At 50.0% G+C, this 25,011-nt stretch overlaps 1 protein-coding gene across 2 annotated transcripts in view; it reads right to left on the reverse strand.

The window, feature by feature from the left end:
• Positions 1 to 1,290: 1,290 nt before the first annotated feature.
• Positions 1,291 to 25,011, reverse strand: part of ARID1B (AT-rich interaction domain 1B) — a 322,235-nt gene continuing 298,514 nt past the window's right edge. For both annotated transcript variants that reach the window (XM_049765312.1, XM_049765313.1), the window contains 11 exons: positions 24,835 to 24,944; positions 23,853 to 24,011; positions 20,096 to 20,305; positions 18,269 to 18,473; positions 14,444 to 14,582; positions 14,069 to 14,241; positions 13,135 to 13,285; positions 9,383 to 9,479; positions 7,362 to 8,145; positions 5,032 to 5,162; positions 1,291 to 3,330 (listed from right to left, as the gene is read on the reverse strand). In XM_049765312.1, the coding sequence (XP_049621269.1) occupies positions 1,528 to 3,330; positions 5,032 to 5,162; positions 7,362 to 8,145; positions 9,383 to 9,479; positions 13,135 to 13,285; positions 14,069 to 14,241; positions 14,444 to 14,582; positions 18,269 to 18,473; positions 20,096 to 20,305; positions 23,853 to 24,011; positions 24,835 to 24,944 (3,962 nt within the window). In that variant the 3' untranslated portion in view covers positions 1,291 to 1,527. The remainder of the gene's footprint in view (positions 3,331 to 5,031; positions 5,163 to 7,361; positions 8,146 to 9,382; positions 9,480 to 13,134; positions 13,286 to 14,068; positions 14,242 to 14,443; positions 14,583 to 18,268; positions 18,474 to 20,095; positions 20,306 to 23,852; positions 24,012 to 24,834; positions 24,945 to 25,011) is intronic.

The raw sequence follows: 25,011 nt of genomic DNA on the forward strand, positions 1-25,011 counted from the left end.
TATAGTGCTGGCGGACGCCCCATCTGATCAGTAATAGAACTCGGTGAACTCTGAAATCACTTGAAGGAAACTAAAACAGTATTGAAGAACACCCATCACAGTGCTTAACAAGATTTAATGTACATTTATTCTTAACATGTGGAACATATAAAGATTTTATACTGAATAAATGATATTCATTAAGCCAGAGGAAAAGGAGGAATTTACATCAAGTTTTTTTTTTTAAACTACATTATCTTGAAATACAAATGTGGATTCTCTTCACTGAAAAATCTCTGAAGTTGTGTTTCTTCCTTTTAGTTCTATATTTTTCCTTTCGTCTGGACTGGTAACCATTCCTAAATCAATCCATATGCAACCATTCCCACACCTGGATTCATGAAGCAAATTGTAATCAGCTGCTCTCCCGAAATAGAACATGACTTTATACATACAGAAACTTGTACATTACCCTCTTTTTTTGTATTTTTTCTGTTTTTGTTTTTTGTATTTTTTGTATTTTTTTGATATGGCCCTAATGAAAAAATATATAAAATAAAAAAATTCTTTAAATCTACCATCACTTCGTAGTTACCACATCATGAAAAAGAAACTAAAAACTCTGTACTAAAAAAAAAAAAAAAAAAAAAAAAAAGGAAAAAAAAAGAAAAACAAACTGAGGGTATGTTTAATGTACAACTTCTATATACATCACAGCCCACAGGCAGTAAAAAAAAAAAAACTATTTAAAAAATGAAGAAAGGAATTGTGAAGACCTGTCATGTGGAAGGTCAAAGGGCAGACAGCAGACATGGCGGTGGTGGTGAGGAAGCAACTTCCGGTGGATGTCTTATCTGAACTCAGCTCTATAGTGCTTCTGCAGAGACACCAGGGTCACTCCCTGCTGGGTGGGTGACAGACAGGCCCCTTGGCACACACTACCTATGTCTCTAGAGGTTCCTATTGCACAGAGCTTTGGGTGATGGGATACAGTTTTGACTTTTTTCATTATCTGGAGAATCACACACCTAAGAAATGAATCATTTATTTTCCAAAAAATTTTTTTTCTTTCTTTTCACCTTTTTGTTGCCTCAGTGTGGTGACATTTCCCCCATCTGAGCATCTTTTACCACAATGTTTTCCTTTCACATCAATTTGCTTCCCCTCTCCCCATCCCACCCCAAATGCAATACAACATGGAAAAGAACATTAAAAAGAAAAAAAATCTGTGAAAAACAACAAAAAAGTGACCTTTGAATGCACTAGACAGCGACTTTGGTAAAAAACAAAAACAAAAACAAAACAAAACACAACCCCCCCAAAAAAAACAACCCCCAAAGGATGTACTTGTACACACAGACAGCAAATAGTAATTTCATAACTGTTCAAATTAATGATTTCTTTAATTCCCAATTGGTAAATAGTGAATGGGGGTAGAGGAGCAAAGATTTTTTTTTTTCTTTTCCTTCTTTCTACGCTGGAGAAACAAGAACAGAAAAGAGCCAGTTACACGGGGAGCCTCTCGTCTTCACTCACGCGCACCTCGGGTCATAACTGCCCGATCTGAAAGAGAACGTCACAGATGACTGACGCCACCAGCGAGTTCAGCACGGCTGAGATGGAGATATCCAGCAAGCGGCCCTCGTGCAGGAGAAACTCCGAGCGGTTCTCGTCCACGCGGGCCATGGCCAGCAGCGCCTTGGCGGCTCGGCACATCATGTCCACGCTCGGGGGCTCCAGAGGCGGGGGCTGCATATGCATGAGGTTGTGCTGGCTCTGCTGATACTGGGCCATGGTGACCCCATCCTCCAGGAAGCTGATCAGGTTGCCGATGCTGCCCTTCTGCACGGCGATGGCCCTGGCCGCCAGCGCGTCCCCCTGGGCAAGGTTCGACAAGAGCGCCATGGACATCTCGCGGCAGACCGGGTTTTTGCGGTCCCCCACGTACCGAACCAATGTGGCGTAGAATTTCTCCTGCCGGCTGAAGGGCGGCGTGGCCAGGATGAGGTCCACATTATTGTCCTGGATGCTCAGCTTGCAGAGGGCTTCCAGTACGAGTCTCTGGGGAGACAGGACGGAGTTGGGGCCCACTGTTGGGAAGGGGTCTTGGGCCTCGGCCGACGGGCACACCATCCAGTGCAGCAGGCCGTCCAGGACCGGCAAGCAGATGCTTTCCGTGTATGCGGACAAATCCAGCTGCCCGGAGATATTAGCGAGCGTGACCAGCGTGTTATCCCGCAAGACCTCGAGGCAGTCCCACCACCACTCATCCTTGCTGCAGGCCACCCCCTTGTCCTCATCTTCCTCCTTCTCGTAGGTCTGCGGGGCCCGTTTCCTCTCTGGATGCTCGTGGTGGAGGAGGATGAGCTTCCCCAGGATCAGCACCAAGCCCGGATGTTTGGACATCTCGGCATCATTGCCAGGCACAAAGGACAAGCTGCGGACAATGTTGGACACACAAATGCAGCGCTTGGCCAGCGAGTCCTGCCAGTGCGCGATGGTGCACAGCGGTGCCTCGTCCCGGCTTCGTGGCTCATCCTCCAGCAGCTTGATGTTGCGGTGGCTCTTGGCCTGGTGGATGCCGAAGGGGAACTTGCCGCTGTCGGCCGGGGGGCCTGGGTGGGCATCTTCGGACAGGGCACCCGGGCGAGCTGACAGTACATCATCGATGGTGGCCAGGATGCTCTTCTCTAGGGGCTCCTCGCCTGTAGGGACTGCACTGACAGAAGCTTCTTCGCCTTTCACCTCTGGCTCCTTCTTCCTGCCTGTGGGGCCTGGTGCGGGTGGTGGTGGCCTTCGGCGCGGGGGAATCTCCATTTTGCTCTCAAAGTGAGTCTGAATGTGCTCCGTGGTGTCCCCACCACCTAGCTGCCAGTGAAGGAGGCCACTGTCAAACTCCTGCACGCGGCCCAGCCTGGCCGACCGGTCGACCACGAACAAGTTGTTCTTCTTGACGATCTTGATGGGCAGCTTGTCGAACTTGCTGGCTTGCCTGGGCTTCTCCCCAGAATCCGCAGATGTCTCAGGCATCCGAGGGACCCTTCGGTTCTTCTCCTCCTTCTCGTCCTCTGCCACGGCCTCCTGCTCGCCTGCTGCCGCTGTCTTTTCCCTGGCCTTGTGGTCCTCCTCCTCTTCCTCCTCCTCGTCCTCGTCCTCCTCGTCCTCATCCAGAGAGCCAGCGTCTTCCTCCTCTCGCCCGAAATCCTCGGCCTGGCCCTCCTCGCTCTTTGCTGCGTGGTGATCAAGTGCTTTTTGGCTGGGGTCGCCCACTTCGTACTCCATAAGAATCCCAAAAATGTCAATCAGGCATTTTCTAAAGTACTCTACTAAAAGTTCGAGAAATCCAGACAACTGGAGAGGGGCAAAAAGAACAAGAAAAGGGACAATGTCAATATGTCCAATGTGACGGGAAAAGCAATTAAAAATGAAAGATGAAAAATATCCTGCCTACCAACATTATTGTACATCCAGGATTATTTCCAGACACTTAAATTCTTTCTATTTTGACCGAGAGAGACAGAATGTCCACAACTCACTGGAACGGATCTCCTGAACTTGACACTGATTAAACTGACACTGGCCAGATTTATCATTTGCTACTTACCTTCTGTTCTTTTGACTCTAGATCTTGTTGGACTTTTTCTTGTTTGTTTTTGGGCCACACCACTAGTGGTGCTCAGGCTGACTCCTGGCAAGGTTTTGGGGATGGATAGACCCATTTAGGGTTCTGGGGACTAAAAGTTGGTCAGATGCAGGCAAGACAATCACCTGACCCTGCTGTACTATTATTGCTCCAACCACATTGATTTGTTGGACTGTTACCAATAAGATAGCATTTTGTTCTTATCCTCTCATTAAAAAATGCCAAGTTTTGTTAGTAGGACAGTGAAATGTGGATTGTAGACTAACTTGCCCAAAGGGAGCGTCATCCTTCTACTCAGCTGGGATTTTTTTGCCCAGAGGTTATCATTCATAAGTTTTCTCTCCACCCCCCAGAAGTCACTAGTTATTCCAATTTACAATCTCCATTTATTTATCTCTGGGAGAAGATAATTCCAGTCTCACAGTAGCTTAGTATAAACACAAGAAATCTAAGAGATATCAGTTTAGTTCCTGATAAATTAGAATGCTTCCTAAAATGTGTTTTTACATTTCATTCATTCACAATTCCAGACTGAAAGACCACCCACCCCCCAAAAAAATTACTACTATGAGACTCAGTAGTTTTGTTTTCTCTAAGTACATATTTGGGGTTTTTTATGTGTGTCAAAAACAAAAATAAAACTAAATCAATCCATTTTAGGAACTCCTGTCCCCAGCATCTTTAGGAAGGTCAAAGGATGATTAGTAGTTAAGAAAGGGTGAAAGAGGATAATTCATTATACTCTTGTTTCCTGCCATTGAGTTTTTGAAGGGGATTTGGAAGAATCATTAAGAATAAGGGAAACCAAATATCAATTAGAATCCTCCCTTGCATTTGGGCTTAGTGGCTTTTTAAGCAATGGCAAAGTGCTGTCCACACATCAGAGGAAATTCCTTTCGTCTCTAAGCCTTTCTTTAAAATTCTGTTCCATGTCTGACTCTTGAGCATTTCCCTAAACTTTGATCTTTGCCCTGCTTTCGCTTCCTTCTTCCTAGTGACCAGGCCACAATAGGGCTTCCTAAAGTGGGTACCACTGACGCCACAGTGGGGGCTGCGAGCAGCCTGGGGGTGATGTTTCTTCACCAGAGAAGGCAGATTTCCAGGGGGCTGTTGTGTTGAGGGACTTTTATTTCTAAAATGGTGGCAGTAGGCCACAGATTCTGGGGAACATCCATGCTAGAAGCGTCTCTAAGTATCCATTTGGGCAGGAGAATCTTTAAATCCCTTCACATGGGGAACATGGTTTTCTCCTGGGAAAAATACATAGGCCTGGGCCCCTTCCACTACTTTCACTACTATGGAAATGAACCCATCATGCTGGTCCAAGACCTGCACTCCCTCATCCCTTACTTTATCTGAGGTAGCCCTTGTCTGCATTGGGGGAAGGTGGGAGGGGGTGCTGGGCTTACCTGGGAGAGGCTGAAGGTAGCGACAGTGCTGTCATCATACAGGAGAATATTAATAGTGTCCAGAGCCCACGTACTTTCGGCCAAAAGACCTGACTTTAGGGACATCATCACACGCCAGGCCTCGGGAGTAACTAAACAGGGCAGAACAGGGCAGTTAAGAGACACTCTGTGATGCCATATGCAGAGACAACAGGAAAGCGGAGGGTGGGAAGAGATACTTGGGGTGCAGGCTGGGGGTTATGTGCTTTGGGTAAGCAGGGTCCAAGGGCCCAAAGCCGCTCCTGGCAATTAGTTCAAGGCTCAGCTGGGCAAAGCAGTGCTGGGGTTCCCTAGAGTTCAGCCTAGTGGCGTTCAGGGCCCTCAGGTGGGTGGTTGGGAGGGCACAGGGCTGGAGCGGAGGTGCCAGCTTTCATGGGGAAGGCCTTGTTACTGAGTCCCACCTGGCCTCCACTCTAGGGTAGAAGGAAGAACAGACTATGATGAGACACTTGTGTGAACTGGGCACTCATGGAAGGGGGCTGGGGCACCCACATGGAATCCTTCATCACCCTCTCACTACATTCAGCTCCCACCAGAGTCTGCAGGACACAGGAACTTTACATTGTGGGGCCAACCCAGGCAGCACCAGTTACTGCTTGTTCTGGAGGTGGCACCCTGGCCACACAAGGGGTTTCATTCCTGAACAGGTCATTTTTGTTTTTCCTGTCGTTTTCGGGCCTTAGCCAGCAAAGTACAGGGGACCATAGGGGTAGAAGGGATCAAGCCCAGAAAGTGCTCTCCCTGCTGTGGCCCTCTTGGGGTCCTGAGCTCCTGCCTTCAGTCCATGATGCTGACACACACCAACACAGGAGGACCCGACTTTTGTGAGCTGGAAATTTCGGGCTTTTGTGAGCCACTTTGTACGCATCTCAGTGACATTGTGAGACTCTCTGGGGGGTGGAGAGGCCCTCCCAAGTGTGAAATGTTGCAAGGGGTGTGTGTGTCCCTGACACAGGGTGGGTTGAAGCATTAAAGCACCTGGGGACATGGGGCAGTGGCTATTAATTTCATCTTTTTACGTATTTTTTCTTTTATGAGGAAGGCCACACTCAGGGGTTAATCTTATAGTTAGGTGGCACTCTGGGGTTACTCCTGACTCTGCGCTCAGAAATCACTCATGGTGGACCATATGGGATGCTGGGGATGAAACCCGGGTTGGCCGCATGCTAGATAAACACCCACCAAATGTGCTATGGCTCCTCATCTTTTAAGAGACATATACGTGATAATTTTATAACTGGAGGGAGAGCTTCCTTTTTATAAGGAGCAACATAAATTTCTCTGGGATATTATAACATGATTGAAGAAATTTTGTTTTAAAAACTTGAGTATGCAGGGCTTGGAGGTAGTCTAGTGGTTAGGGGAAAGGCCTCATACATGCCCACCCCAGGTTCAAGTTGGGCACTACAGACTGGGCTGTGCCGGGCCCAATATCTGACTTTCTTGGCCAGTGGGTCAAGGATCACTGTGGAGTCCTGGGGGCCTCCAGAACACCACTTGGGAACCTCTCCCCAAAAGAAAGACATGCACACGAGCATATGACATGGTGAGCATGAGACATAGATATGAGCATGACATGACAGTGAAAGATATACACATATGATCATACAACATGATGAGTGTGAGGCACACATATGAGCATATAACAGAATAGGAGAAACATACATATTACTATACAATTTTAGTGAGAGACATACACACAAGGACCTGACATAACGAGCATGAGAAACCCAAACGCATGAGCATACAACATAAGGAACATCTCTCTCTCTCTCTCTCTCTCTCTCTCTCTCTCTCTCTCTCTCTCTCTCTCTCTCTCTCTCTCTCTCTCACACACACACACACACACACACACACACACACACTCACGCCCACTTACACACTTCCCTCTCTGTCCAAGGATGCTCTGTGCGTCTCTTATCGTCAGATCCCCTCTGTACAAAATGCACCCCTCCACTATCCTCTAGGTTTCCTGGAACAGAACATTCCAGCCTCCCACTGGTGCTTTGGTTCTGTACCACCCAGCACCTTGGCTCTGCTTGCCCAGGGGTCCCCTCAGAGCTGAGGAATTCCCCACCACTATGAGCTTCTTCCTCCTCTCACCCCAGCTCTTCTTTGGCCTTGTCTACAGAGCAGCACCTCTGTGCAGGGGACAGACCCTAGGACTCCTGAACCCACACCTGGATTCTCTCCACTCTGGCCCCTTCCCTGCTCCCAAATGGCACCACTACCCTGTCCAAACCCACCACTGGCCCCAAGTGCGGTGCAGGGCCAGCTCCAGAGCTGCTTACCGATGTCTTTTGAGGTAATCTTTCGCCTCTGTTTCAGAACTGGCTGCGAGGCCTCTACCGATCCCGGAGGGAAGATGATCTCCCGCCGGATGGGTGGTGGCTGGGGGGGCGGCCCAGCCACCTGGGCCGTGGGGACTGAGGGCAGGACCTTCTGCATCTTCATGGAGGGCAGGAATGGGGACTTGCTCGGGGACATGCGGCTCTCCAGGGCACGTGGGAAGGCGGCAGGGCTGGGCGCCCTGGAGATGTGGTTGGGCAGTGACGGTGGGGTCTGGTACGAGGGCTGAGGGGGCCGCGCGAGGGGCTGCATGGAGGCGGACGATGACAGGTAAGGCTGCCGCTGGCTGACGTGCGAAGGCCACTGGCTCTCGTGATTGATTCTCTGGTCGGGCACCATCAGGTCATCCGTGCGGTTCAGGCCTGGGTAAGGGGGGGCCTGTGCAGGCCCGCCGGGGCCCTGCCGGTTCTGGTAGGGATAAGGCATATCGTTGCGGGCTGCCCACATGCTCTGCTGAGGGCCCTCGCCAGACGAGGAGGGCAGCGGGCCGCCCAGCATCTGTGGTGGGAGCCCGTGTGGCTGCATCTGCCCTGGGCCCTGCATCCGCTCTCGGCCGTAGGGGTAGGGGTACTGGCCCTGCAGTGGCCGCCGCTCAGGGCCCGGGAAGGAGCCCCCATACTGGTTGTAGAGCTCCGGCTGCTGGTTGCCATACTGCATGTTGTACATGTCTCCCTCGTGGCGCTTGGCTGGGGGCCCGTACATGCCGTCCATATGGCGCTTATAGTTCTGAAACAGACAGGTGAGATGGGGAAGGTCATGGAGGGGAGACCAGCATGCCAGCACTGGGCAGCTAGACTGTCCCCTGGGGGGTTGAGGTGAAGGGCTGGCACTCCACACAACATTCTAGAATGAGGATTCTGAATTCTGAGGAGGACCCAGGCCTAATAGGTGGGAGGAGTCCTTGGAAGGTGAGGCCCTCTGTTCCTCCTCCCATGTGGCCAGGCCTGGAGATGAGAGGGATTGGGGCTGGTGTCCTCCTGGGTTGACCTCCATAGGGAAGGTTCTGGATCAAAGTAATGACTCGGTCTTGACCCCTCTCAAAGGATCTGGGACCCACACTCCTGCCTGCCTGGGGCTTGGGAATTGAGAAAGCTTGGGAAAGGCGAGAGTGTGTGGTGTCACAGCCCCACCACTGTGGGGAGACACATAGGAGACACATGCTTGAAAGCAGTGTCACAGGCACGAGTAAAAATTGTTTAAACATTCATTCTCCTTGTTTTGTTTTGCTTTGGGGCCACAGCCGGTGATGCACAGGGCTCAATCCTGGCTTTGTGTTCAGGGCCTCAGGGAGATGATATAAGGTGCTAGGGACTGAATCTGGGTGGGCCATTTGTAAGGTTAGTGCCTCCTTACTTTGCCCACTATACTACTCTCCAGCCTCCCAAGCCAATTTTCTTTTCTCTTTTGCTTTTTCCTTCTTTTGGTGGGGAAGGGGTAGGGAGGCACACCCAGTGATGCTTAAGGCTTACTCCTGGCTCTGCACTCAGCAATCATGTCATGTGACCTCGGGGGACCCTATGGGATGCTGGGATCAAGTCCAGGTTAGCTACATGCAAGACCCTCCTTGTGGTGCTGGTGCTCTGACTCCCTTTCAGACCTGCAAACCTACAGCCTGAGAACAGCAGTGTCAGTAGTAACTTGGCACACAGGTCTAGAGGCTATGTACAGGCCCCGTCATGCACGGCCTCCCTCCTTCCTTCTGCCACGATGGGCATAATCTGTTCCCCCATATCCTCTCGCCCGACCACCACCTACAAATGGCTGTCTGGAGCTGGATTCAGGTATGGTGGCAATGTCCTCTGAGCGGGTGCCTGGACTCCAGTGTCCCTGCCCTACTGAACCACCCGAGGTCTAAGACGACACTCCAGGAGATGTGACAACATTGGTCTGTGCTTCTCCCTCTCCCGCATTCTCCAGAGCACTCTCAGCCGAGTCCTGAAACACCCACTGCTCTCCCACTCACCTGCTGTGGCGGGTACAGGCCGGGCTGATGCCCTCCATATGGCGGCTGTCCTGAGGGGGGCGCTTGCGCTGGGTACTGCTGTCCATAAGGTTCATGCCTAGAAAAAGGCATCCAAAGAAAACTTCATTTGCCAGGGACCCTGGGATTGGAGGGCAGCTAGCTGCTAGCCAGCCACTGTTTCTCGCTGGGATCCCAGCCTCAGCTCTCAGCTTCAGCAGAGGCCTGGCCTGGCTCAGACAACCCATCTAGCCAGGCCAGCAGGTGTGCAGGCAGGAGTCCCTTTGCCTTTGAGCCTGGGCTCCGCCCCAACGCCAAAGCATGTCTGGGCCGCACCCAGCTGCATTGTTCTCTGGGGTGCTCATGGCACCAGCAGCTGTGGAGACACGAATCTCAACCCCAAAGTACTGAACACTTGCCTCTCTTCATGCAAAAGCACATCTTCCTCTCTCATCAAGAATAAAAAAAGATTCTTGGGAGGTGGAGGGGGTGGGTTGCTGCACACCCCTGCAGTACTTAGAGAACTATGTGGTGCTGGGGACTGAAGTCCTGAGTCCTACAGGCAGAGCAGGCACCCGGCAGCCTAGAGTTCCCAAGCAGTGTTGGTTTCTAACCAAGAATGGGGATGACATGAAATGTGTTTTGTTGTATTCTGAGTTGGGCCACAGCTGGCAGTATTCTGGGACTAACCTTGACTCAGGCCTTGAGGGTGAACCCAGGCCTCCCACCTGCAAAGCATGTGCTCAGCCTACGAACTTCTCTGTCCAGCTCAGACCAGTGTCAAGAACAAATGAGAACCCAGAGAACAAATGGAGTCAGTGACGTAGCTCAGATGATGCAGCATGGCTGTACAGGTGTGAGCAGCTGGTTGGAGCTCTGCGCTTGTACCCGGGCATCCCCGGTTGAGTAAGGCTTCCCTTCCCCATCAAAAGCAATGATTGAGATGAAAGAAGGTATAGATTTGAAATGAGAGTCCCCCTGTTTAATGCTTATGATTGAACCATATCATGGGGATTGTTGGACTTGTTCTTATGGCCCCCATATGCACCAATAATGCCACGTGGCATTGCTCCTTTTTTGCATAGGCACATTAAAATGGGAAAATACTATACATACAAATAAGATTCTATCTAATAGAGATTGGAGTACACAAATCTTGTAGTGCAAAGGGACCTTAACACCCTGAACATTGACATAATGACCTGGCACAATCCTCAGAAGAAAGGGCATTTTTCTTTTCTTTTCTTTTCTTTTTTTTTTTTTTTTTTTGGTTTTTGGGCCACACCCTGTGACGCTCAGGGGTTACTCCTGGCTATGCGCTCAGAAGTTGCTCCTGGCTTCTTGGGGGACCATATGGGACGCCGGGGGATCGAACCGCGGTCCGTCCTAGGCTAGCGCAGGCAAGGCAGGCACATTACCTCCAGCGCCACCGCCCGGCCCCAAGGGCATTTTTCATTCACCCCTGAACCAGGGAAGCCATCCACGAAACATCCAGGTTTGTCTGTAACATCACCTGGAAGCAATCCTCTACCACAGAAGACCCTACCACTGCTCAGACATCGACCTGCTCAAAAGAGACTTCCCTTAACACTGAGAAGACTTAACAACAACGACCTGCTTACAGGACAGGGCTTCCTGCATTGCCCTTTCATGGTGAGGTGAAACGAGAAGACACTCCACATCATGACTTCAATGTAGAACATGCAGATTTCAGAATCTTTAATACAGAAACATGATACCAACAACAGAGACTGTGTGAAAAGTGTGTTGGCACTATGGACAATATCTTGGATTGGACAATGTCTAGGCCTGGAGCCTAGAGTTGGTCTTATGCCAGGAAACTTCAGGGGTAGGGTCTCTTTCTATTTAGGCCAAGGTTATTCCTTTCCAGGCCCCTCATATTTTGGTGGGCCTATGCAAACAAAAATTGCCACTCTAACACTGTTTTTACTGTGCTCTTTTGACTCTAATCATAAAAAATTAACCCACTCAAAATTTGAGGTTAACTTAAGCTTATATGCATGTACATGGAAATGTAAAAAATACTATGCCTCTAATGTGTAAGGAGTTACGTAAGTTTTATGGCTTTAGATTGCCTTGTGTGCTGTTAAGAAATATTATAATGTGTTACAATCTGGGGACTTGAGGGACAAAGTAATTGTACATGGATTCTGTTTTATTTATCTTAATGTTCTTTGGCTGAAAGTTCAAAGTTAAGATATCAGCAAGGGGACTTCTTCTGAGAATTATGTTATGGGTGATTGTCCTTCCACTGTAACTTTACCTTGTCCTCTTTCTTTGCATCTTTGTTCTCATAATTAAAAATAAAATATAAAAAAAAAATAAAAAAAGAAATGAGACAAAGGTATTGAGTATTTTTAGTACAGTGAAGCAGGTGAGATAAAGAATGTCTGGGCTCCTACATTCCCAAACTGATTATATAAGTAGGGAGAAAGGGGAAGATTAAGTGCCACATGCCGAACAGGTACTGGAAACCTCTGTAAGCAATTCACTACCTAGAACCATGAAAACACTTTTTTTTTTTTTTAATTTCAGGGAGGGACCCACACCCAATGGTGCTCAGTGATTACTCCTACATGCAGGAATTACTCCTGGTGGGCTCGAGGTACCATATGGGATGTTAGGGATTGAACTCGGATCAGTTACATGCAGGCAAATAACCTGTCTGCTGTGCTCTTGCTCTGGCCCCCAAGAATACTGTTTAGAAAGGAAGGTTTGGGTGGGGTGAGGAGGAGAAGGGTCCAAAAGTCCATGATAGTGGGCTCCTTGTTGGCCAGAAAGTTTTCTAGCAGGAGGAGAACATTCACCTGCTTGGGTTTTTAGGAACATCTGTCCCTGAGTGACTCTTCTTCTAAAAGGACAACACAGAGCGCTATAGCTTTTCCCAGACCATCAAAGACTGGCCAGACCTATATGACCTCTGAGTCCTTGGTGGGTGTGAAGGTTGTGAAGGGTGCAGAAGGTGTGTCTCACAGATGGGCTGTGAGAACCAGCCTTAGATTCTCTGCCAGACAAGTAGCCTTGTTAGAGGAATAGCTCTGTGCAGAGAGGAGCCTGACTGACTGACTGACTGAAGGTACAGGGAATGACTTTCCTGGGAGCATTCAGAGGAATCTCTTTGCTAGCCAGTCTCTGGCTGAACCCACATGGTCCCCCTTAAGCCTGCTGTAGTGCTGTGGAGCCAATCACACTCAGCTATGGGTATCCTGGCCAGAAAGTGCGGCCAGAGATCTGCAAGGGCCTTTTCCAACCAGCAGACCCCAGGAGGGTACTTGGTGCCTGTAGTTCATCCCTTTTCTGCTTCCTCCCCTACCTGAGGTTGTCCAGGGAGGTTGCTCAGAATTGCAGAGAGCAGCCCCTGAGGCTCACCAGGAAGGGAGAGACTAGTGTGGAGACCCAAGCATGGCGAAATCCTGAGATCTTGATTCCTGGTGCCAACTGGCATGGCCCCACTAGAGCAGAACCCAGGCACTGGAACAGAGGGCACAGCCTTCAGCCCTGGCCCCTGAGTTCTAAAGTCATGGGCCAACATAAATGCCTGAAGGTACCTGATACCTTGTTTTGATACTTCAGGGACCACCCAACCCCTCACCCTGTATTACGGGCTCCCCAACACCACTTGGAAGTGGCAAATGAGCAGGTTGGCTGAGTTACTTTGATGGGTGTCTGCATGCACTTGAGAGTGTATGTGTGTTTCATGCATGTGTGCCCGTGCTCTCCCTCTCAAGACTCACCTTCGCTCATAGCTGGCTCCATAGGGGAACTGCTGCCTCTGCCCCATGCCAAGAGCAGACATAGCCCCTGAGGGGTTCTGGTTGTATACGTCCTGCATGCTGCTGGCGGGCATTTGCCCCTGCGCCAGGAAGGCCTCACTACTTCCAGGCACTGCGGGAGGGAAGACAAAACAGAACATGAAGCACTTCCAGGTCATAGGGCGCAACTCTCTGGGGATCCTAGAGGGTCCATCACTTGGGTCCCTTTCTTTGGTTGGCATTTCCACAAATGCATTTTCCTTTCTCAGTTCTGTCCATGCGTGATGCCAAGTTTAGCTGACCCCTTCTCTCCACCTCCATGGAGGGCAATAGGTTCCGCTTCTTGGCCACTGTCACCTTACCTTACCTCCCACCCGACCCCATCTCTGTCTGACTCCCCACCCAGTATCTTTCACATATCCAGACCTGGGATTTGCCAAACTGAGTAGAGAGGAGACATGTGGCTCTGGCCTGAGACCTCCCAGCCCAGGTTAGAACTCAGTGACCTTCCCATAGCCTGGAGCCTACCTGCCTTCCACTCTCACCCGCCCCACTCCTGGGCCCCTCTCTTGGGAGACTCCCACCTGACGCTACTGCCCCCTTGCCCAGTGTGACATCCTGCCTTCCTGTAACCTCTTACTCAGCCACCATCATCTACTCTTTTCACAGAGCTCAGCTTCTGTTGTTTTCTCTCCCCATTTCCCAGAGATGATGCAAGTGGCTGGGGTATCCCAAGAGCACTGACAACTTTTCTTCTTCAAGCCGGGGATTGTTGGAGGGTCAGACCTTCCTGCTGGCTCTTCTGTGCTCAAATCCCATTGAGGAGGCCTCATGACTGTCCTGGCTCTGAAGGGAGATTGAAGCACAGCGAGGCTCCGGGCTTCCTGTGGGGGACCAGGGGTTTCCCAGCATTCACCTTTTCTCATCCCACCGAAGGGGTCCTTGTTGGGCTCATAGGGGACCCTGCCCATCACATCTGGCATGCCCATGCCCTGCTGGTAGGGGGCACTTGGGGTCATGGAGTTCCGCTTGGGGAAGGACGACTCGCTGGCCTCGGAGAAGGGGTCATGTACATTGACGGTGCTGCTCCTGGGGGGACAAGATCAGGGAGTTGCATCCTGAGACACATCACCACCCTCATCCCAACTGCTACCCTTACCCCAACACCAGCCTGGTGATGAGTCACTATTGAGTTGCAAATGCTCAACCCCCCACCCCTACCCCACTGCACCAAGGCTGTGAACATTATGACCACTTTCCCCCTCTGAGCATGCTGGGTCATGGGGCCTACCTGCCACCTTGCATTGGGGTCATTTGTCCGTGCGGGGTGGATGCCGGGGTGGGTGGCTTCAGGTCACCAGGACCCTCTGCCATCGAGCTGCTGCCAGTTGACTGAGGGGTCTGGGGGCCTTGCAGAGACCCTGAGTTAGCTGTGAGAAATCGGAGATGCCAGGTCACCAAAGGAAGCACATTTCACTAAAAATGGAGGGGGGTGTGTCTCTGGCCTAGCTGAACAGGACTGAGTGAATTTAGTGGGCCAGATGATGTTTGTGGTGGAAATTCCCAGACGAGGGATTTTTGTTAGAAGAGCCTGCAAATAACTTCATGTGGCACTTGTGAAACATATCTGAGAATGGATGTTGAGGGTCTTTATCCTGGGATGGTCAAGAGGGTATGAGGCAGACAAATTACTATCCTGTGTATTTTCTTTACATTTTGCAATGGAGGAAATAAGAGTTTGGGATCCAGGACCTAACGGGTGGTCTCTCTGGGCCACAGATGACCATGCCACTTTAGTGGTAGTGGTGGTAGTAAATATAGAAAAGTGAGTTCTGTCTTTAGGCAATGACAAATCAAGAGTAGAAATCAAAGATACAGATACGATGCTGTGTCCTTTTGCAGGCTTGAAATCCTTTCTGTTCAGATTTGACGGTGAAGGCACAATTTTGCAATATGCTTCTGGGTCCTTCAGTACCTGCTTGTCATGCATGGCCACTAAGGAGAGTCATTTTTGGAGCTCAGAAACATTGAGTCCCTGGGCCTGAAGCTGTCCCATGTCAACTGCAGTCTGAGGGTCTGATTAGAGTCAGAATTTCCTTGTGATGGCTCAGGGGTCAAAAACCTTCTCAAAGGGAAGGGCTGAGCCTGGGCACATGGACATTTCTGGAAATGAACTGGCCGTTTCATGCCCCCAGTTAGGACATGCTGGGTGAAATGAGACCCTGGCTCTTTGCTACCCCCCCCCCCCCCCCCCCCCCCCCCCCCCACCCCCCCCCCCCCCCCCCCCCCGGTAGCACTGCCTAGTGCAGATCTAGAGAAGGAAAGGTCTAGGAAAAACAACAACAACAACAACTCTGCACTGAGCTGTGAGGCCTACCCATGAGTCTGTCCTTTCTCACTTCCTTACCAGGGCTCTGGACCACAGGCCCAGTTGGGCCCTGATCAACTACATGGGGGCAAGTGGACAAATAGGTTTCTCCTCCACTTGGTGAGGCAGGAGTAGGGAAGGGGAGCTCCAGTCTTCCCTATACCACCCACCATGGGCCTAAGGAAGGTCCCAGATTCCTATAGATAGAATCTTACTATGGAGACCTTAGAAGAAAATCCAGTACTAATTGGATTTTGCAAGAACCCTGGGAATCAAATTTCAAAGAGAGGATTTTAAGGAATGGGAGATACAGTGATAAGGAATGCTTGTCCAGGCCTGGGGCTCCCTCCAGACCTCCCCACAAGGTGAGGGCTGGGGACCTTGAGTTGGGATCCTTCCCTCCAACCTCTCACTACCCCTCTCTTTAGTCAAAAGCAACAACTGCGTAGGAAGTCAACGATGAGATCACTGATTATTTTCACAGGGCTGATATTCCAGGCACAGAGCAAGGTCAGGCTAGCTGATCCTGCATCTCTGGCCCATTCTCTCTTCTCTTCCACCTAGGATTCTCTAGCTGGAAACTGATTCTGCTATGTGATTGGTGCCAAGATGAGCTCCTTATTGCAAGGCAAAACCCAATAGCAGCATGGAAGCTTCAGGGCCCTACTCTCCCCTGGCCCTTTCCATCCTGGGGCCCACAGGGTGCCTGTCCTGGTGCTGTTCATGAGAATGACATGCGAGGGTCCCTACAGCTCTTTGAATAAGTACCCTGAGTCCAGGCCTTGCCCAGAGTAGGCAGCTGGGGGTGGGTTCTCTCCTGGTCAGCAGCAGCAACAACCCAGATCTCTGGCCTAAGATGCCTCACAGTGACCCCTCAGTGAAGATCCAATATGAGGTGCTCTTTCAAAACTATGACAAGTCCCTACAGACCCTTCTGAAGTGACATGAGCCATGACTAAAGTAGTAGAGGGTTCAGGGCGAGCTTCTAAGAACAATCTAGAACATTCCCTGCGGCTTTCAGTTCTAGTCTGCCTAGGTGAGTGGAGAGAGGTACCAGAATAACGTTGCTGTGAGGAAAACAGCACCGAGAACCCGGATTCTGGTGGGAAATTTGTTCCTAAAGATTCTCATTGATGTGGCAAATAAATGGGAGCGATTCTTTTCTCCTGAGAAGGAAAATGTTTCCAGACTTCTCATGTGCTGCTCTGGAATGAGACGCTCCATGGGGGCTAGCCAGGTTGCCTGGCTTTGGTTATGGTCATCACTCAGGTCCTTGTAACCAGGCCACTAGGAGTCAAACAGTCCAGACAGGGCTCCCTGCCCTATCCCTTCCCTGATTTTGTTTCACTGGCCATTGAAAATGGGGTTCCCCGCAGCTGTTTGGAGCCACGTGCCCTGCATTGGCTGAGCCTGGGGGTGTCACCATGGGGGCCTCCTGTTCATAAGGAGATCACTGGGAGAGCCCTTCTTCCGCCCCTGGGAGTTCATTCAGGGACATGCGCCCTCCTGAGCACAGAAAATCTACCTTCAGATCTTTGCAGCCAGCGCTTCTTTTAGTCCCTACACCCCACTGGGCTTTTATTGGGGAACAATCACTTCAGAGGAGCTTGTTTAACTCTGGAGTGAATGCAATGCTGTTGAGTGAGACTTTTCTAAATTAGATGCCAGTTTTTGAGGTGCATCCTCCCTGGTAGAGGCTGAACACCTGAGGGGAGGAGGAGCTGGCAGAAATTTTTGGTTCTTGGAAGCCCTGTGTGTGTGTGTGTGTGTGTGTGTGTGTGTGTGTGTGTACACCTGAGGGGAGGAGGAGCTAGTTCTTGGAAGCCCTGGGTGTGTGTGTGTGTGTGTACACCTGAGGGGAGGAGGAGCTGGTTCTTGGAAGCCCTGGGTGTGTGTGTGTGTGTGTGTACACCTGAGGGGAGGAGGAGCTGGCAGAAATTTTTGGTTCTTGGAAGCCCTGTGTGTGTGTGTGTGTGTGTGTGTGTGTGTGTGTGTGTGTGTGTGTCTTGGGGGTGGGGAGAGGCTGGGTTCCAAGGGGCCAGGGACAGCCAAGCTCAGGGGAGTCAGGCCTCCCTGCGAGACTGTGGAGAATACACGTTCCCTCCCATCCATCTCTCCAAGGGTCCTTTGTCTGAACACAGTGGCTCACTCCAGATATAGGAAGACATCCAAGAGCATAGGACGAGGGACAGTAGGGGCCTCCTGGGGCTGCATGGACAGACAAGAGATGGTGGCCAGTGGGAATTTGTTTGGAAGAACAGTTATCATTCCTAACTGGTTCTGTGCATCCTCGCTAATATCAGACTGTCTCAGCCTGGTCAGGCGCAGCTCACAGCTGGCCACGGCTGCTCCTGAATGTCGGGCAGTAGGGTCGCAAACACACCGCCTTTTTGCTAAAAACTCCTGTCAGAGTGTCCTGGAGGAGGCAGCTGCTGAGTGTTCTAGGCACACCAACTGTCCGTCTGCATAGGTTGATGGGGGCTACTTTAAGGCTGGAATGAAGAGGAGGGGGCAGCTCGAAACACAAAGTCATTTTGTCTCTACATGTGGCTTCTGCATGGCAAGGTACCAAATCTTCCCATCTACCCTGCAGACTGCCCAGGACACCCTTCAACACTCCCAGCCTGGTCTAGGGCTTCCTGGCTGGTCACCTTGGTCTCTGTCAACAGGCCCAGCCCAGGGCTTCCTGATTGGCCGCTGTCAGATGGACGCGGCCAGCATGGACCCCACTGCAATGGCCACACTCACCAGGAGAGGGCGGCTGCAGCTTGGGCTGTTTCTTGGTGTCCCCGGTGCTGAAGACTTCAGGCGGTGGCTCCTCCCCACGCTCGATCTTGCACTCAAATGCAAACAGGTACTGGATGTACTGCTTCTTCAGGGAGCTCGCTGCACTGCTCGATGTACCAACATTCAGGTTGGTGGCCAGTTCACGCCATTTCTTGTTTTTGTTAACCTGACATAGAAAATAGAAAAAAGAAGAAAAAAAGATCATTATTTTGCAGCAGTGACTCCAGGAGACAAAAATAACCAATAAAACAAACAAAAAACAAAGCCAAACACCTATTTCAAGTCTTGGTTTCCTTTGCCCTCTCCATTTGCTTCTTTTATTGCCTGCTCATGTGCTCGCCTTAGTGGCATGAAGGCAGCATTTACAGTTACAGAAACATTGAGGGCTCAGGGCCAGGCGGGCGGGCACTGCCCGAGTCCAGCTATTTCTGCACATGTCCTTTGGCCAAAGCTCAGACCTTCCTGCTTCTCAGCTCCCAGAACCCAGGCCAGTCTTAGGAGCTTCCTGGCACAGGCCCCATGGGTGACCCAGAGCTACTCTGGACACTGAGGCTGCTCAGAGAGGAAACAGGAGTGTGAAAGTGTGAAGAAAGAGGAGAGAAACTTAAGATTTTTACTATGCCAATCTGTGGCTCCATGTCACAGACAAGCTGAGAGACACACAAAGGATGCTACGAAAGCCTATACATGAAAGGCCTGAGACCACCAGTGTATTCTGCACAAAAAAGTCAGCAGGGGTCACAGGACCAGTTTCTGCAGTGACACTTCCACTGGGGAGAGGGAAGTCTGTCTTTCTCAGTGCCACGTCCACTAGCCACTAACCCAGCAATGAGCAGGCCTGACCAGCTGGTGCAGAAGCAAGCCTTGGTGAGCTTGGCATGTGCAGAGGCACTGTTGGCCTCTGGTGAAGTTGTGCCCCAGCATCAGGGACACCCTGGCTCTGCTCAGTGGCCCCACGTGGCAGTACATTGCCGAGAGGCAAAGCAAAGTCTCAGAGACATTCAGAGGCAGGACAGCCTGTACCTGGGAGGGGATGGGTCCAGGGCAGGGACTTAGCAGGGAGAAGAAAGGGGCTAGGATAGGGGAGAGTTTGAGGCCTGAGCGCGGGGAGAGGTGAGCACCTTGCTGCGCCTCTGCTGCCTACATCTCTCTGTATGCTGAGTTACCAGCTGGTGAGCCAGGCTGGAATTGACTCAGGGGGACAAGGTACCCCTCAGATAGGGATGAGGAACAAGGCCCCTCCTGGAGTTAGCTGGCTTCATGGGCTGGCACTGGAACACCAGCCCTGTGCCCTTAGTGAGTAAAGGGCAAAGGGTGCCTGGGCCAAGGCAGCAGGTTTTAGAACTGCCAGGAGCTGGGCTAAGGACTTTTGCTGACAGGGCCAGCACTCCGCCCTCCATGATGTGCCAGTCTTCTGTGTCTCCTGGGGCACGACAAGGCTATGGGGAAACTGAGGCAGCGGAGTGCACAGTGGTAGGGGAGCCATCCCAAGGCATAGGGTCTCAAGGGCTGGGGGTCTTCTGTCCTGCAGGTCTGGCCATGCCTTTTCCTCCCAAAACCTTATGTGGGGGGGAACTGCCCTTGTTCTGGACTGACACAAATAAGAACCATGAGTGACATGAGTTCATAGCCTGTCTTAAGAATGCAGACTTGAGACAGAAGACTGATGAAGAGAACGGGGTCCCAGTTGCAGCCCCCATGGACCTGCTGCCAAGACTGGGTCTGATTCCCTCAGACCCTGTTCCCTTGCTGGGAGCCTGCCCACCCTGCATCCCAGTCCCCGCCTACCTGAGCCAGGCCCCCTATTTCCTTGACGCAGATGTAGAGGCGGAAGAGGTCCAGTGGCTTCTTGCCCACGGCGGGTAGGCTGGACACGGGAGAGCCCCTCTCCTCCATAAACGCCAGGTAGCGGTCAGCCCACAGCTTCCTCTCGGGCTCACTGCCCAACTCGTACACCTTCGTGATCTTATCCCCTGTCGTGGTGGACGAGCTGGACTTCTGGGCCCAGAAGGGGCGCGAGGGAGAGCGGGGAAAAGAGGACAGCCATGAGTCACCACCTCACGTACTGGGGACCAGTTCAGCTTCGACGATCACACAACCCGGACAAGACCATCAACGTGAGTTTATAAAGAAACCCACACATCTGCTAAAACATCTATGGCAAGTATTGTGTAAGGAAAAAAGGACATCTCTTTCTAGGACACTGCAAAGAGGGAGTGTCCTGACAATTGCAGACTTTCCCAGCCAGGACAGGAAGGGAAGTTTTAAGCTCAAACTCAAGTTTTTTTTTCTTTTTAGCAGAAAGTGTGGCCAAAGCTCCCAAGATTGTGCTTGTCTGCAGGAACTGTGGGGCTGGTGTGTGGGCTCTACCCAGTCTCTTTGGGTTTTAGTATTCCAGGACTTTCTCCTGGCGGGGCCATGGCCTCTCTGCACAGCCGTCACTGCTAGTCTGCAGAATGTCTTCCTATCCCCCCCAGAACAAGTCTTTGCCACTTCCCACACAGCCTGCCCAGATCACGCTGCAGCACTATTGTTAGCGATGAGAGGTAAATATACCCGACTGGAAGTCACGGTTTTTATTTCTGCCTCAGTGATCCGGGAAACAGTTCTGTTTCCTCTAGAAAGCTTGAAAACCATCTTCCTTTTTTCCCCCTTACCTTTTCTACCAGGGGGAAAGGGCTACCTGTAAATCCTGAAATTTATTCCAATTTATACACAGGGTTAGAGATCATGAATATGGAAAAATCTGTACAAAAGAAAATGAGTTTTTTTTAAAAAGTTGGGGCCACACGTAGTGGTGCTCAGGGGTTACTTCTGGCAGGCTCGAAATGCTGGGGATCGAACCAAGGTTGACCATGTGCAAGGCAAACACTGTCCATGCTGGGCTATTGCTCTGGCACTGAGTAATGAAATTTTAACTTTATTACAAAAATGCCCCCCCCAAAAACCAGTGCCAACAATTCTATTTTCTCCCTTATATTTAAGTAGAGAATGGCAGTTGAATAAAAATTTCTTACAAATTAGCTTCTAAAACTGGGGACTGTGATTCTCTTGGTGGGGGGGTCACATAACTAAATGAATATAAAAATATATTTCTTCATATGAATTATTATAAGTGTTTGCTTTAATCTATCTTACACACCTATAAGCTCAGGATCACATACATATTTTCAGCTGGACAGAAGCAATGTAACTGGGGCGTCTATATCCCATAAACACTTTGATCATCAGAGCTCAGGCAATAATCCTATCAGCAGTCCCTGTCTTGAATAAATTCTCTTTCATAACAAGTAGTATCTAAAGGTTCTAAGTCAGAAAACTGTCCCCCAATACAGAAATGTTTTGGGGGAAATTATAATAAATTCCACCTGTTCCCTTGAGCTTAGGGCTGGTGAAAATGCTTTGCTATGAACCAAAATAAGAAACCTGGTTAGTAAGTAGTGGGAAATCTCCTGGTCCCCCATTTCCCCACTTCATCTGCCCTATGAGTCAAAGCAAATCATACAAAGTTACCCAGGCCCAGCGCAACGTGGTCCTCACTGATCACTGTGTGAGGCTGCCTTTGCTTTGTCTTTCTGGACTGCGCCAGTGCTACACAAAGCCCAGAGGAGGTGGCAGTACTCAACTCCAGCAAAGAACCATGAGAAACAAGGTGGTTCTGAGACCTGCAGCCAGAGCCTTTGGAGCAACAGGTGAGGTATCATTATCCACTGCATCTTCTGGGCACCCAAGAGGGGAAAGACAGAGTGTCCCTGACTTGCTAGTTCTAAGCTGTGCTCTGAAGAGTACCCTAAAAACTAGCATGTTCACAAAGATGTTTTGGCCAGTAACTGCATGTTGGTGGGTATTGTTTTTGGCCCCACCCAGCAGTGCTCAGGGCTTACTCCTGGCTCTGTACTCACGGATCACTCCTGGCAGGGTCAGGGACCCTATGGAATGCTGGGGACTGAACCTGGGTCAGTCACAGGCAAGACAAATACACTCCCCACTGTACTATTGCTCCTGTCCTGGCTTGTATATTTAAAAAAAAATATTTCTTGATTCCTAATGAGTATAAAAAATGTGGGGCCAGAGAGATAGCATGGAGGTAAGGCGTTTGCCTTTCATGCAGGAGGTCATCAGTTCGAATCCCGGCGCCCCATATGGTCCTCTGTGCCTGCCAGGAGCAATTTCTGAGTGTGGAGCCAGAAATAACCCCTGAGCACTGCCGGGTGTGACCCAAAAACCACAAAAAAAAAAAAAAAAAAAAAAATGTGCAGAGATATTTGTTTAATGGCTCAATTAATTAGGAAAATAAAGACCTAGTTATAGGAATAGACTGTAAAGACCAAAATAATCCCCTTATATGTATATTGCATTTCTGCCAACGATATACCACACGGACATCTGCATGTAAGTTCTAGATATTAGGATCTTGTATAGGATAGAATCTTTCCTGTTTTTGAGGAGCTGAGGTTGTAACCTGGGAGCTCAGATATGTGAGGTGAGTGGTCCAAGGCGGAGCAGGAATCCAGGATGTAACCTTCTGTCCCCAAGAACTGGGGGCCCAAAATTTCACTTCCGGCAGCAGGGAACTCTGCATATACACTAATACATAATACACTATAACATTTGTCACATTCCAACCCAGAATGGAAACAGAGCAAGGCTGACACTGCTAAACCCTGCCTGAGCATGGCACCCTGATCTCCTGTCTTAAAGGCAGGTGACTCAGCTATGGTAGTAGAAGGTTCAAGCTGAATTTGACTTTTTCCTCAATGGTTATTATTAGCTCCCACAGAAACAGGGGAAGGAAGTGGTTGGATGACCCTGGCCCAAGTCCTCAATGGATCTGAGACCCCAACATAGTCATGGGGGGAAGGAGTTTGGAACACGTCACATGATCATATGCTTTGAGAGATGCCACACTGGTTTCATCCCCTCAGACCAGTGCTTCTCAAACAGTGGGGTGAGCTCCCTGGTAGGGCGAGGCTCCGAAAAGGGGGGCACATTTGACCTTGGCAAACACTGTCATAACAAGCTAAGCCCCATGTTTATGTCTCTGTCTCTGTCTCTGGAGCTGAGAGTTGCTGTGTTCTGCTTCAAACCCAGCTTCAAAAAGCTATGCATTGCAAAACGTGCTCATTATAGCCAATAATCCAGACATCACCTCTGATTAAAAAATCAGCTCAAATTATTTTATAAATTTTTGTTTTGCAGGTTAAAGTTTCTTTTAATGAACATACTATTTATAGTTGCGGGGGGGGGGTGTGGTGGTGGTGGTGCGACAAATGTTTTCTTCTTCCTAGGGGAGCATGACAGAAACTAATTGAGAAACACTGCCTCAGACCAACATCCACAATTGCATCTGAGTTTTACACAATTTGCTACCCATATTCATTCTAAATGAAACACCTTGCAAGGCTAAATCATAAAGACAATGTCTAAAACAAATAAATCATTAATGAGCATTCATATAAAATCCATCTATCAACCACTCCTCCTTTTTTATCCCCCCTACCAAAAAAAAAAAAAACAACCCTTATGAAAAGCCAGAGCCACTTACAGGGCTAGATGGAGTCTTGGGCCAGCCTGGACTGCTGATACCATCGCTCTCATCCCCGTGAAAGGAGGAGATGCTAGCAGAGCTGGGGGACATGGGGGAGGGCACTGGCAGGTTGCCAGGGGTGGGAGGCTGAGAGACCCCCTGGGAGCTGTAGCTATCCTGTGGTAGAGGAATGAAACAAGTGTCAAAAGTAGGTATGTTTTATTTCAGAGAACAAGAACAAAATCTGGTTTCACCGATCACTTTTGTTTTTCCTGAAACACAGAGACAATTCAAGCAGGCACAGATAGGCAGAGAGCAGGGCATGGCCCACCGTTCTGGACTGGTAGCACCCAGCGTGTTGGCTGGAAGGCCCCATGTGGACTTCAAGCATGCTGCATGCTAATGGGCTACCCTTTCTGAGAAATAAAGACAACGGGAAAAGATAAAAAATAAAAAACACCAACCAGGTACCTTAATGAGCAAATTAGGCCAGAAAGCCAATTACTAAAATGCTTTTGAGGCCTAAACAGGCCAAATTATAAACCGAAGGCAGAAAATATGGACCCAAACCAGGGAGTCAGGGAAAACTTCTGTTCTCCCCACTAAAGCGGCTCATCTCATATGGCTTAATTTCTTTTTTTTTTCTTTCTTGTTTTTTTTTTTTTTTTTTTTTGTGTCACACCCAGCAGTGCTCAGGGGTTACTCCTGGCTCTGTGGACTGTATGGGATGTTGGGGATCGAACCCATGTCGACTGCATGTAAGGCTAATGTCCTCCCCACTGTGCTCTGGCCCTGATGGGTTTATTCCTCTACCTGCTTCACCTGACTAGCAGTCCAAGGCAATAAGAATTATCACTTTCAGGTCCACACCATAAAGGACAAAGGGGATGCAGAGACAACCACAGATGAGCGGCACAGACAGACAGGCAGGTAGAAGACACCAAAGACAGGCAGAACCAAGGTGAGACAAGAGAGTGTGGTGGCACTGAGTGGGAAGTACCTTTGCCTTGCTCTCGGACGAGGCAGTGCCTTCTTCTTTGCTGTCTGCTTTGAGGGCCATGGGCAACTTCGATTCACCTGGAGACATCATATCTGCAAGACCTATAGATGCTAATGGAAGACAGTTGAGAGAGAGAGTTTAGGGTTACACATATGCTTGATGGGTAGTGCTCCAGCG

This window comes from Suncus etruscus, chromosome 18, assembly GCF_024139225.1.
Source record: "Suncus etruscus isolate mSunEtr1 chromosome 18, mSunEtr1.pri.cur, whole genome shotgun sequence".
Classification (NCBI taxonomy): domain Eukaryota; kingdom Metazoa; phylum Chordata; class Mammalia; order Eulipotyphla; family Soricidae; genus Suncus; species Suncus etruscus.